The 13,698-nt window shown below is 35.2% G+C and overlaps 1 protein-coding gene across 1 annotated transcript; it reads right to left on the reverse strand.

The window, feature by feature from the left end:
• Positions 1-9,314: 9,314 nt before the first annotated feature.
• On the reverse strand, positions 9,315-13,229 carry TMED5 (transmembrane emp24 protein transport domain containing 5). Its single transcript, XM_009577911.1, has 3 exons — positions 13,081-13,229; positions 12,145-12,328; positions 9,315-9,674 (listed from the first exon to the last, which is right to left on the reverse strand). The coding sequence occupies exons 1-3, from the start codon at positions 13,227-13,229 to the stop codon at positions 9,456-9,458; spliced, it is 552 nt and encodes a 183-aa protein (XP_009576206.1). The 3' UTR covers positions 9,315-9,455.
• Positions 13,230-13,698: the final 469 nt, after the last annotated feature.

Genomic DNA, 13,698 nt, shown 5'->3' on the forward strand with positions numbered 1-13,698 from the left:
CTTTATTAAAATGCAAATTAAAACCTGCCACTTCTGTTTACCTTCACTAAAATGTGTGTGTTTTTCTCACACCCTCAGCTATTAATTTAATGTTGCCTTGCCTATAGCTGCAATATTTTGATAACACAGCAACTTCATGTTAATTTTTGAATGTTTATATCTTGGGATAATGCAAAATGTAAAGCCTTTGTAACCTTACTCACACCATCTGTATCTGTCTTTATTGTTTCACTTTATCCAAGTCCTTTAATTCTAACTGAACACCAGCAGTATTTTTCGTAAAGTTTCATTTAAAGATAAATATTGGAATGTACTTGGGGACTTTGGGGAGGGGGGGAGAGAAAATATTTGCCAAACTTAAGCTGTCCATAGACTTAACTATTGTGAATGTCATTGTTTCATTTTATTATGGTGGTTGACTTGACTCTGATGTTCAGTTTGTATTTTTGGAATTGCTTTTTTCTTAGAATTAAAAGACCAACATTAAATGTGTGTATTTTTTGAGAGAGAAGAATGAGTTTTGATTCTGTATTCTTGTGAAGTACATACTTGGTGGCATCCTCCCATCCATTGTTTCTCTATCTCTAGCTTTCCTGTTACTATCCTGGAGACACTTGCCCTGCACGTAAACACTAACTAGTGTTCCAGCAATGCTTGAGGGATGCTTTGTTACAAGGTGTCAAGTACTGGAAAATGCTGCAATAGTGCTGCTGAAGATACAGCTAGAGTAGTAATTAAAGCACACCTACAAATGCCTTTCTCTCATTTTATGTGAATTTCATTGTATGTAGTAATGGAGTGTCTAAAGGAAAAATACAAATGTTGCTGTACATAACGATTTCATTTTGGTATGACTTGATCATTGTATGTATGCATGTGTGTAAATATATGTAATTCAACTTTGTTGTGGTCACTGATTTAGAACCATTTCTATGTGTATCAGATTTAATATTTTTCCATTATATATTATTTGTATTACAGTAGTATTTAGGTAGGTGAAGTCTCTCTTGAGGCCATTCTAAAAATGTAGGCATCACATGAACAAGACAGCAAAGAAATAACAGCACATTACTAGTCAGAATTGTAAAACAATCATCATAGCAAACTACTTGTCAAATCATTGTTCTCAACAAAAACTTCAAGAGGAATTTTGAATAAAAACTGTGCTTTTCTATGCATAATGCATTTTGAGTGAGATCGCAAAGGAATTTTTGAAAAATCTCTCAGCGTGATGTGTGAAATGAAAGTCAGTATTTTGATTTAACATGAAGACAGAAATAAACCAAAAAAGGCCTTGAAAGTGAAGACAAGCAGTTTGTTTTCTAGGGAGTGGGGGGACAGATAAGTGGATAAACAGAAAAATGGTCATGTCTTTGGAACATCCTACTAAAGTGATCTTTAGTATTATATTTTAAAAGGAAATTGGTGAATTGAGATGGAACATGCCAAGGCTGGAGATGGAGAATAGTCAGAACACAGTGATAATGATGAACTGGACAGGAGCATCAGTTCTGTGCACAGAGGGAAGAGGATGAATCTTACAAATGCTATGCAGGTAACATTTTCAGGCTTTAAATTGTGTCACTTCTCTAGTTGCTTCACATCTGCCTGAATGAAAAGTAACACTGCAGTAAAAGGTATGATGGCAGAAAATGATATTTTCTAGAAACGGAGAAAAGGATTTAGGATGGTGAGTTTGTGGTTGGTCAATGTTGAACTTAAGCTGATGGCTAAACACCCGTGTGGAGGTGTCAGATCTATTGAGATCCTAGTTTGGTCAGAAAAACATAGTAAAGCGTGAGGAAAAAAATCCGAGTTGTCAACCTAAAGCTTGTAGAAAAGTTGATTTCTTTGTTTGTAAATTGGATCATCTATAGGTGAGGTATAATGAAGAGAAAGAGAGGGAAAAAGAGACTTCTGTGGAGTCCCTGAAGAACGTTGAAAGGGGAATGACTATCTTCTAGAAAAGATAGTGCAGGACAATAGAAAGAAAAGCAAAAGATGAGTACAAGTAGAAGATGAGTACAGTTCTCAGCACAGTCTGAGAATGATCTTGGAATTCAATGCTTTTGCTAGTCTTTCACTCCTATCGTTCAGCAACAATGAAATAGAAGATTCTGTATTGTCATGATTTTATCTGTTTTGCATTTATTGAATTCCTTAATTTCCTCTCACCTAGCTCATCTCTGCTATTTTTTAATCAGTTTTTTTCATATTCCAGCATTGAGATCCATGTACTATAACATCAACAGATGTTCTGGTTTTCATTGATACCAAAATATTTTGCCTTGTAGATACAAATTTTTCAAATACAGCTGTAGCTGATACAGTTCTTTCATATAATCTTCCTCCTAAACTGTTCACGGCTATTACTTCACCAGTGTGTATTTCTTTTTCACTTGTTCTAATTTATGTTTCCAGCTTCCGAATTTGACAATATTCTGTTCTCTTCCCATTATTAGCTATTTTGTGTTTGGCATCCATGTGGTTTTGGTTTCCTGTCTTTCCTGGTCTTCTTGTTTACTTAATGTCCAGTGTGGTAGCATTAACTTGCAATCCTGACATCTGCAGTCTTACTCTAATAAGCTCATTTGCTTCAAAACCTGCTTTATAGCAAGAAGCTAATTAATAGTTCTATCTTGCTCTAAATAAAGTTTGTTCTTCTATAAGCACCATTTCAAAGTATTACATTTGTGCTCTGCCATTCCCTAATGAATGCTCACAAAACTGTTGCTATTACTGCATTCACTCATGTCATCATCCAATGTGATAGTTATTGCTTTGATACGTACATGTTTCTCTCATTCATGAACATTACTAAGGTTGCCTACTTCGTGTTTTTCACTTGCTTGCTCTAACTTGGTATTAACTTCACAAATCGGTAGCATGATAGCGGAGATTGGAAAGCAGGATGATAGTTAAATTCTAGAGATTATCAACAATAGTTGGAAATTCAGGGAAAGGGAAATAATGAATGAACAATTGGAAAGGTTTTCAGGCTGTAGGATGTTAAAATATATTTGTAGTGGTAGCAGGAGCAAAAGGTGAGCCTAAAAAGGGGAAGAATATAAGGTAGAACTAAGAATTGATCAAGATAACAATGCAGAGTTCCTTGGTTAGGGAAAGTGATGCTTTTTGTACAAAATCCACGCTCAGAACTCTCCTTTCTGAAAAACTGACTAGGAAGGCTAACTGGCTTGTTGCAGGAAAGTATGTATATATAAATATATGTAATGTGTATATTTATGTGTAGAAATACACAAGTCGGAGTAATACAATGAGAAACAATTTGGATGTGTTTAATTACAAAGGGAATTTATTATTTTTAAGGAAGTCTTCAAGTGGGCTGTGAAATGCTTATTAAAAAGACAGCCTTTGATGTACTGTTAAAAAAAAAAAAATTAAAAAATTACTAATTCAGTCCTTGCCTTCTTTCCTCCAATGCTTTTTCTTCTGTGCTTGTGGTAGTGAGCCCAGGTATTGTAGGTGCTCACCTGCCTCACAGTCATTCAGAGGTAAGTGCTGAAGCTTTAGAATGGGAACTCCTATTTGTTTGGCCACTTGGCGCCTGAGTTTGCTTCATTCTTCCCAGTCTTGTGGTGTCATCTTGTGGGAGACAAGTGACTGGGAAGAATGATTTCAGGAGAGGCAGCATAAGTGAATAATGGCTGAAGCATGCTCAGGGCTTTGCAGGGGGGAGGGGTCTGGTTCTGCCCTTTTCCTGTCCAGAGAATGTAATCAAGAGTCTTCTCATTAACTGTTTGGAACAGGGATTGATTGAACTGTCAGAAGCTTTTTGTGTGGACAGTCATGGGTATCTTTTGACTTGACACTTATTTTTATCACTCCCTGAAATCCTCCAGCATAATAGAAAAATGACCTTAGTTAGATGGTTAATGTCAGGTCCTTTAACATAATGTTGAAATAAAGATACAGACTATAGATATATGCTTTTAGAACTTTTCTCTTGGCAGCTCTACACACCTGTATTCCAATTTGGCAGGTAGCAGATGGAGAGTGAAGAAGGATGTCTTGTTTCCAGAAACTTGGTACGCACTAAGGGAAGAAAGGGACTTGTGAGCTGTCTGGGTTCCAAATCCCATTAACTGTCCTCAACTGCAGCAACTGATAGCATGAGAGATGATGATGTAATTCAGATGCTTCTGGTGAAACTTCAGCAGTGTAGGTGTGTTTACTATTAAATTTTTTTTAAATGATTTTTAAAAAATTATTTTATTACTATTATCTTTACCTGTGATAAAAATTAAAAGTTACCTTAAGTAAATTGTTGGTTTTGAAAATGAAATCATACAATAAGGCATATAGCTTTTGATCTGCTCTGCAATTATTTGCGAATAAGGTGCTTACTCACCTCTGTACTAGCATTCTTCCTGTATGAATAGTGAGTTTATGTGATGGGGTACTACTGGAGCAGGGACAAAGCATGGAAAAGGAAGGGCTTAACAATAAGCCATTTCTCAGCAATAACTGAGAGTTGTATGTCTCTTGTCTGCACCAAAAGTTGTTAAGTCTTAAAATAAAACAGTCTCAAAAAGAATTGTTCTTTGAAAGTAGGGAAGGCACAGGAACTGTTAGTTTTTAAAGACATCAGATATAGCTCAGTCTACTTAGTTCCAGGCTGTCTTAATTAACTGTTGGGGATAATGAGTCTTTAGGACAGATTGCCATGTAAATATTTATTTTAAAAATACTTGGGAAAGGAAAAAAAAAAAAGTAATTGCTGTGGCTGGTTGAGTAAAATTTTTGACAAGTAGTCTTACCACCATACCACATGGTCATGGATCTGAGGACGGTGCTGCAACCTGACAAACGAGCTGAGTTAAATAAGGAAGTGCTGCGCTGCCGAGTATGTGAGATGCAATGGACTTGTGCCAGTCTGAGGTACAACAGTGTTGCGTTGTACATAGGAAGAAGTTAAGGCAGGAGGCGTCATTTCTCACAGTGCGCACTTTGAGAGACGAGGAAACAGAACTTTTGCACTCATTTCTAATGTCTTTGTCCAAAATGGCTTTTGATAGTTTTTACTGTGCGTGTACCTTTTCAAGTCAAACCACTGTTCCTTCTATCATTAATTGCCCAATCTGGCAACATAACATTGTACCTTAGTATTTTATGGTATCTACTTCATCGATTCAAAACACAGTACAAAAAGGAAGTTCCTGTTTCATTTTTTGAACAATGTGGTTAGCAGGCTTCCGGACAGGCCCAGGTTTCTCAGGAGTCTTATGAAATGAAAGCTTGGATTTGTCATGTGCATTACTTGATTAAGCTGAAAAAACTGCTCCAGAATTTTGAGCTTTTAGTCTCAGGATCTTGCGTATTCTCTTATGAATAATGTGAAATTACTACGTAGTAGTAACTTACAGTTACTACTATAGTAGTAATTTATATTATGGGATTCTTAATTGCTACAGTTTGATACTCAGTGATGCTACTTTCCTGTTTTCCTTCTATTTTTCCCTAGCTGTTTATTTTTAATATGTCAACTATACTTAATCAGAAATGAAAATACTTATATTGTGAAATAAATTGTTTCTTTAGAGGAGGGAAATACAAGAATTGATGGAAGCACTCAACAGGTCATCAGATGATGTCAGTTGATGTTTGCTGCTGAAAAATACATTTATTTTTTTTAACTCTTCTCATAGTTTCATGTGACTTAGATGCTGCTGTTAATTGGAAACGCACAAACATGCACAGAAGTTAGAACAACGTTATCAAAGTACCTTCTGTAAAATTCTTTCTACAAAGGTTTGTCAGGACAGATGGCCATTGGGTTAGAGCAGTAAAGTGTTTTTTGAGTTCCAGTGTTGATTTGCTGCTGTCTTTCTGTCTTTCTGGTATCATAAGCTTACACATTCCCATAATCTGCTCCTTGGGATATTTCCTCTCACTTTTTTTTTTTGAAGTGAGAAACTTAGTACTTGGTTTAGTTACTAACAAGTAACACTCAACAGACAAAGAGTTTCCCAAAGTCACAAGTGCTTATTTAATACCAAGCTATCTTGACTTAGGCTGGCCTGAGGGTCTCACTGTCTCTTGGTTTGAACACAGAACTTTACTAGTCTTAGTAGTATTATTGACCTCTACTATAATTTTGCACAAGACAGTACCTACTATTCTTCCCGGAATTGCTCCCAACCTTATTGCCTGCGTAACTGGAAGTTATGCTGTTCTCTGTGTGTTGTGTGTGTGTAATAAGCTGCAGGTGCAATATGGAATATAAGTATTAATTAAGGTGTAAATATTGAAAAAAAAATTAAGGCTCATACCTGACATGCATCTGATGACTTCAAAACTAAATGTTTTTTCTGTTACAAAGGTCAGAGATTGGTGTCATTCTGATCTGACAACTATGTAAATCTTAAATTATTTGCATTGATAAAGTTGATTTTGGGTTACAGTGAATAAGAATTTGAACACTGAATGAAGAAGCAATGAAAAAGCTGCATTACTAAAAACAAAGTTCTTCGTAGCTTAGCATCCTTGATCTTTTGCAGCATTCATAGGTAATGCATTCTTCCTTCATTATAAAACAATGAACACAAACACAGGTTTAAACTTCATTTATTGAAAATCTCAGTTTTGCATAATTTTATTCAACATCTGCAAGTCTTAAAACATTTAATTCTGAATTAGAAGTCCATTAAGAAAAAAATGTAGATTTATATTCTCTTTTGTAAATTTTATACAATCAAAGCAATCTACTCTTCAAAATCCAAATGAAATTTTATTTAGCTGCAAACTTAAATGCCAAATCCTTCACCTATGATAAACATATTCCAGCTGCCAAAGTCAAAGCACAGTTACCTTTATAGTTATTCCCTGTTTCAGCTTCTATAACAAACCTTGAATGGGGAGAAAATGCAGTCAGAGCTTAGTTGCAAAATAATAATTTCTTCCAGATGAACTCTGCTGACAATTGTTGCATTATTTTCCTTACACCAGAGACTGCTATTTGTAAGGGGAAAAACTGCTGCAGTTCAGTCTTGTGTCTTTGATCAGAGAAGTCTGCATTCATTAGCAGCTTAAGCTAATACACCATACTTTTTTGCCACTGGATGTACAACCACTGTCAGAGAGGCACAGCAGAGCAGCTGGGGAACCTAATCCCTTGAGGGGCCCTTGGAAGACTTGGCAGAGCTCATCTATTGGAGGTCTAAGCCAAAATCTAGAATCGAGTAGCTTTGATATAAGAGGTAGATGTCTCAGTCACAGCTTCACAGAGCTGGTTCAGCATTTTGCAGATGCTTTGTAGCATCACACTCATGGTGATGCAAGCGAAGATAGATCTCCTCTTCTAGCAAAAGGGGCAGAGCCCTAAGAATCTTACTTGCCTATCCTGAAGGGACCTGTTCAAAACCTTCGAAGTTGACTTCAGTGAGCTTTGGCTTATGCCCTGATGTAGATATGTATATATTGGTACTGGGAGATGTACAGGGAAATGGCAGAAAAATATTATTTGCCACTCTAGCAGAAAGAATTAATTTTTCCTAGACTTTGTCCTGATCACAGAAATAAGCTTTCTAATTCCAGGCAGTTCAGAACAGAAAGCATCATGTAGAAAAAGAAGATATGCAGAACCCTAAAGGGAAACAATCTTATTTTGGACGCAGCTTTGCAGAAAGAAAAAGTAGCTCACCAGCCTTTGGAGCCCTCTATAAGAAGTTCTGTAAGGAATAATACTTTTGCTTATAAAAACTATTTAGAAATATTATTGCTAGGTTCCTATTGTCTGAAGTTGAAGCTGTTTCTATGTACTGTAGCCCTTGCTAGCATCTGCTTCATTGGAACAAAGTATTTCTTCATCCATCTATTGACCCTGTTTTATCTCCATAAAATAACTTTTAATCACAGAAAGTGTCAAAGTTGCAATTCTGCTGTTCATACCCAGGTGACCCAACAACAGGCAGAACACTAATACAGACACTTTTTAAAAAAGTGTTTAAGAAAGTGTTTTTTAAAAACACTTTTGTGATGAAATGTACTTTAACGTATTTATACAGGAAATTTCAGTGACTTGGCACATTGTAAAAATTACTAACTTTGAACTATTAAAAAAAGGTAATTCTCACACACCAGGGGGTTTGGCAAAAATTCTCTATACCCTCACTGCACTGTTAAAAGCCACTTCATCTAGAAATTACTAATTTGAGGATAGTTTTGCCTTAGTTAAGTGGTATTACACATTCAGTTGATCCTAAAATTTGAAGTCTGTACTTATTGCTCATGTAATTCAGGCCTTAATCATATAAATAGCTAGATATAGAAACACTGCTCATAGGAACTGAGTGTACTTACACAGCTAAAAGACTTGTGAGGGTGAGCAAAAAGGGAAGGTTTAGGTGAACAGCTTTGGTTTTTCATGCCAGGTTAAACCATGACAGTAAGTCACCCTATTAACTGCTACATTAGTCATAGATGTAGTAGACAAAAACTAATAAAAAATAAATTGGCAAATAAGAGGGATTTTGAGACTACAAAAATTAATGTTAAGGTAATGTCACACCCCCCTTTATTAAAGGGAAAGAATAATATGAGAAATGACTTCTTGAAAATTATCTATTACATGAGGTTACAGTAACTAAGAGTTCACAAACCATACTTCAAGGTGTGTGTGTGTGCATTTGTTTGTATACCATATAGTCACTTGTCTCTTGAATCTCATGTAATAGCCAAAACCGGAAATATGGTTGTACAACTACAGGACAGAAAGATTTATGAACAGGAATTGCACCCATTTTCTCTAGTTCTTTTCAACACTGACTCAATTTCACATTGATGGTTCTTTTTTAAAGCGTTGATGTTAGTCATCCATATATAAAAAGACTTCTCATTTTGTTCTCACAATGTTAGCCCAGTGTTTCTCCCTGATGCCACACAACAAAAGCTGAGGATTTTGAAAAACACGTAACTTTCAAGATAAATGACAGTAACTACAGACTACCCAATCTGGGTAGGCCCCAATCCTGTAAACATTTAGGCACATACGTAAATTCACTCAATGTTTAACAGCAAATAAACCAATGTCTAAGTTATCATTTAAAGTTTTATGTGAACATGAAAAAAATGGCAGTATTAACATTACTCTGCATATGCACGAAGCATCCTTGCATCCATGTGCGCTATACATAAGTTAGCCATGAACAATCATTAACAAATGCTATGAGTACAATAAAAATATTGTTAGTAGCACTTGCGAAAATGGAAGAGTTCTGTTCATGTTGACAAAAAAACCAAACCAAAACAAAAAAGCCAAAGACCACCATCACCACAAAACAACCCAAAAGCCCAACATGAATTGAAAACCTGATGTCTACTGCCTGTTCAAAAAAGTCTTGAGAGGTCGTGTTTGGTTTTTTTCCTTTACTGTAGTAGTTTATTGCTCCCCCTTTCCCCCCATACCTGTTATATTGTTATGATCATACTGAATATTAAGTTCTACTTTTCCTCTTATCTTCAAAGAGACTTTTCAACATGTAAACCTGAACAGCTGATACCACCACCATTACTCCCAAGTTGACCATGGACCAGAAATTCACTCTGTCAAAGTTGCTTTCTTGTATATTTCGGTCACGAGCCTCAAATGCTCTGAGCAGGGTCTGAATCTGGACACTTTTGCTTAATCTGGCTTTGACACTGTTGATGGATTCCTGGTAAGTAACAAGAGAGTATTTTTAGAAGAAAAAAGAACACCTGAATTAAATTCATAGCTTGCAACACATACAAAATATTAATACTGTATTACCACCTGTAATTTAATTTCTTGCTAAGTGGACAGTTAATTTCACTTCAAAATATATACCTCATCACAAAGTTTTCATTAATTTATCTAGCCTGTTTATTGTATATCACCTAAAAAGGCTTAATTAACATAGCATTAAGGTTCTATAGTAATTTGCTTTTTCCCTTTTACAGGCTAGGGAGGTGAGAAAGAAATCAAACCTAAAATCAGTGTTTTAATATTCCATGTATCTTGGGGAACTGTGATTCCAGGTATTCAGACAAGTGAAAAGCAGTGATCTCTACAGAACTAATCTCAAAACAAGTTAGGTAGTAGCAGACAAATGTAGTTTTTTTTTTCCTGGATAATCAAATTAAGGCATTTTTTAATGCAAACTACCATCAGGACTGTAGCTGTAGCAAAAGAAAAGAACTACAGTAATGTTATATTCACATCTTCTTTTTATGCTTTCACTATAGTGGCTGCTGCTTCTGCTTTGATACTAAAGCAGAATTTTGACAATAAATTGTGAATAGGACATCTGGAGGTCCTACAAAGCACACGCAGTGTGTCTCAGGGAACCAGAGGAAGTACATGAACACTCTGCCCGTAACAACAGCAGCTCAAGATCCACTCCTTATTCTGCATTTACAAAGTCCTATAATCTGTTAAAGTTTTATCCACAACATAATAGATAGTCACAACATAAAAGCTTATCTCATAAAGTGCTGATTTATGTTCTTGATATAATTATGGGACCCTGAAGTGACTTTTAGTGAGAAAAGTAATGTGTGCAGTAACAGGAGGCTATAAATTTAAAAAAAAAAAAAAAGTTAAACCCAGCAGTAACATTTTCTCCACGGACATTTTCTCTGTTACATATTCAACAAATATTTCAAAAGAGCTATTTTTGGAAGCCAAATAATTTTATGATGATACTAAAGTTCATATGTTACACAATACGGAACATCGACACCATAAAAGAGCTTTAAAAATAAGACACAATTCCTCATTTTCCCCAGCAAATACGTTGTTTATCTTCAAAAACTTAAACTACTAAGTGTTTATGTAAGTCCTCACAGAACTTGCAAGTAAAGTAATAACTTGACTAAGTAAACAATGGCATCAAATACTAATTTTTACTTTACAAAAATTACCTACTTTATAAGATCTGCAGGGCTCTCAAATAAAGAAAAGTTCTGCATTTCTTTTTCTCTTGGAAGAGATACCAGTATGTACACAAGTAGCTATCAAATCCATTCAAGCATTGCTTGTGATTAGTGGGAGAGGGATTTTCTTCACAATTTCCTTTATAAACTTTGTTTTTTCTAATTTTCTTGATTACCGATTTTAAAGATCTGGCCAGCTTTTCAGATTCTGTGTTTGGTTTTAACTTTTTAGCTATTTAGAAGTGTACTGTACACCTATAAAAGATCTTAAACATTAAGTTTGTTTTGTTGTTTAAAAACCTGCATTTTGTTTTTTGCAATAAGTAGGATACAAACAATGTCATTCTCTACACCAGTGTATTCAGTAAGTGTTTGTAGATGTTGGTTTGGTTGTTTTGGGGTGTTTTTTTTTTTTTTTTTAAGACACCTGTTGTCTGTAGCTACGAGCAAACAAAAAATGGCTTACTGCATCCTACCAAGCACTAAGAACAGTGGTACTGGAACACCAAAAGATCCTCTGCTTGTAGAGTAATCTCAACATTTAATGATCATGAAAGGAAAAAAAAGCTTTGACTCGCTGTAGTCTTCATCCTACATCAGATAGGGTCAACATAGAGTTTAAGCAAACATTACCATTCATAGAACGTCTGCAAAGGTGAACCTGCAGTGTAGTACAGATTAACTCCTGTTCTGTTTATTAGTTTGGAAAGATGAAATAAAATTTGGGGGGGAAAAACCTAATAAAGTAATATATAAATTATTGAAGACAGAAATATTAATCTGTACACTGGTTGGGGCACTTCTGCAAAGATGGGAAGAAGAGGTAACACAGTACTTTATTTTCAAACATTGATAAAAATCTATGCAGCGATTCCAACTACATCACTGGGATTAAGCAATGCTTTAATACTATAAATACTTATTTCATTGATGCTAGGGAAAAATGTCCCATTTTAGCAGTAAGACGAAAGGAAGCTGAATTGGAAACAGAGTGGCTTTGAGAGCAAGGCGGTTTCTTCTTGCTGATTAACGGTCTACTCTGAAAATATTCTCAAGCTTCTGTGTGGAAGCAAGAGATCCATGGTGCTAGGCTTCATGCATCAGTAAAAGCAATATGGAACTGGAATAGTTTCCAGGATGATCCACCAGACCAAGGTAGAATGGCTCAATGACATCGAGGTTTTTTCCAAATGTTCTTACATTGAAAAGAATTAGAGATCAAATACTAACCAGAATGTCTTCCAATTTCATATCTAGGAGATCTGTGCCTGTAACGTACTTCTTCCAGTCTTCCTGATCTTGTCCGTCTTCTCCCATATTATCCAGGATCAGTTCAAAGAAAATCACCTTTTCAGAAATGGTACTGAATGTGTTGTCAAAGCAGAACATATAATCCCCATCTTCTGTTTCCACCCTGTGTATATAAGCAAAATGTCATTAAATTAACTACACTTTTTGTGCTGGTTCTCAAAAAGCGAGTTTTTGTAAGCAAACTTTCCTCTTTTAAGACTGACAATCATGCACTTAGAAATAACTGAATATGCTTTTTATATAAAGATAAGAACTCAGAAAAAAAAAAAGACACATTACAGATTGCACAGTCACAGCAAAACAATCCCACTGACTCTAAAGGCTTAAAATGATGAAGACAGCAGCTTACTTTCGTTTTCCTTTATTGGGATTTTGAATCAATGTTAATCATTACAAAAAAGCTATAATATGAGTGGAATTCTTATACTCCATAGTAAAATTACAATAAATACTACATATTTTGATTAAAAGGACTGGAAAAATAGGGGACTTTTCAGCTTATTATTTATATATAATCTTATATATATGAATGATACGAATCGAATCTATATAAATGACAAGATCTTTTGATATTAGATGTGGAGACCTTTTTCAACTGCACAATAATTATTTTTGTTCACTGACCCTTAACAGCTATCATTAAAATGAAAATAGCCTTCACTTCACAGTAAGATCCATGTAAAAAGCATTCAGTGTTTATAAAAAGGTAATTGGTATTCTCAAACTGTCCTATTAGAAAGTCTTTTGTCATACTGAGGAATAAAAAGTACTCCATCTTTATTTTAGTTGTATTTGTTAAAGAAACCAGAAAAGTACTTTACGTAACACTTCTAAGTTTGAAGATTTTAAACTTACGTATGAACTCCATCTGATTTTCTTTCATCAAAAACTAGAGTTTCACCTTTTGGAGACAGTAGATGAAAATCAACATCTAATCCTGCTCCATCTAGAACCTGTGAAACAAACAAAAAACACCCTCCAACCAGTGGAATTCCTGTTTGCATTGCTGATGGCAACATTTTTATGGAAGGCAAACATTTTTAGGTAAGGGAACCGACACAGAAAGAATCTGAAAGCTGAATCTGTCTGTATGAGTTCACACCAAGTTAACTGGAAACAGATTAAAAACTGATTCAACCCAAAAGCATTTTAGCCATTTAAAATCTTAAACTAAATATGATCTAATCATGCTAGGCTGGGCTTATATTGAACCTTTCCCTAATTATTTTTAAGAATGCATACAATTTTATCAATGGGCAGGGTTAGAGAACCTGTAAGAATACCAACAGATGGCTAAATCTAGCATTTCTATGGCAGACATCATTGATGGGCAAGTACCAGCACTAGTTCAGTGGCAGAAAAGAAATTTTATAACAAAGATCTGTCACTTTTATGTATATACACATATGTATTTGTACAAGAACACAGTCTATGCAGTGTCATTCCTAAGATCTCTTTGTTGGGTGAATTAAC

This window comes from Fulmarus glacialis, unplaced genomic scaffold (assembly GCF_000690835.1).
Source record: "Fulmarus glacialis isolate BGI_N327 unplaced genomic scaffold, ASM69083v1 scaffold17705, whole genome shotgun sequence".
NCBI classification, from domain to species: domain Eukaryota; kingdom Metazoa; phylum Chordata; class Aves; order Procellariiformes; family Procellariidae; genus Fulmarus; species Fulmarus glacialis.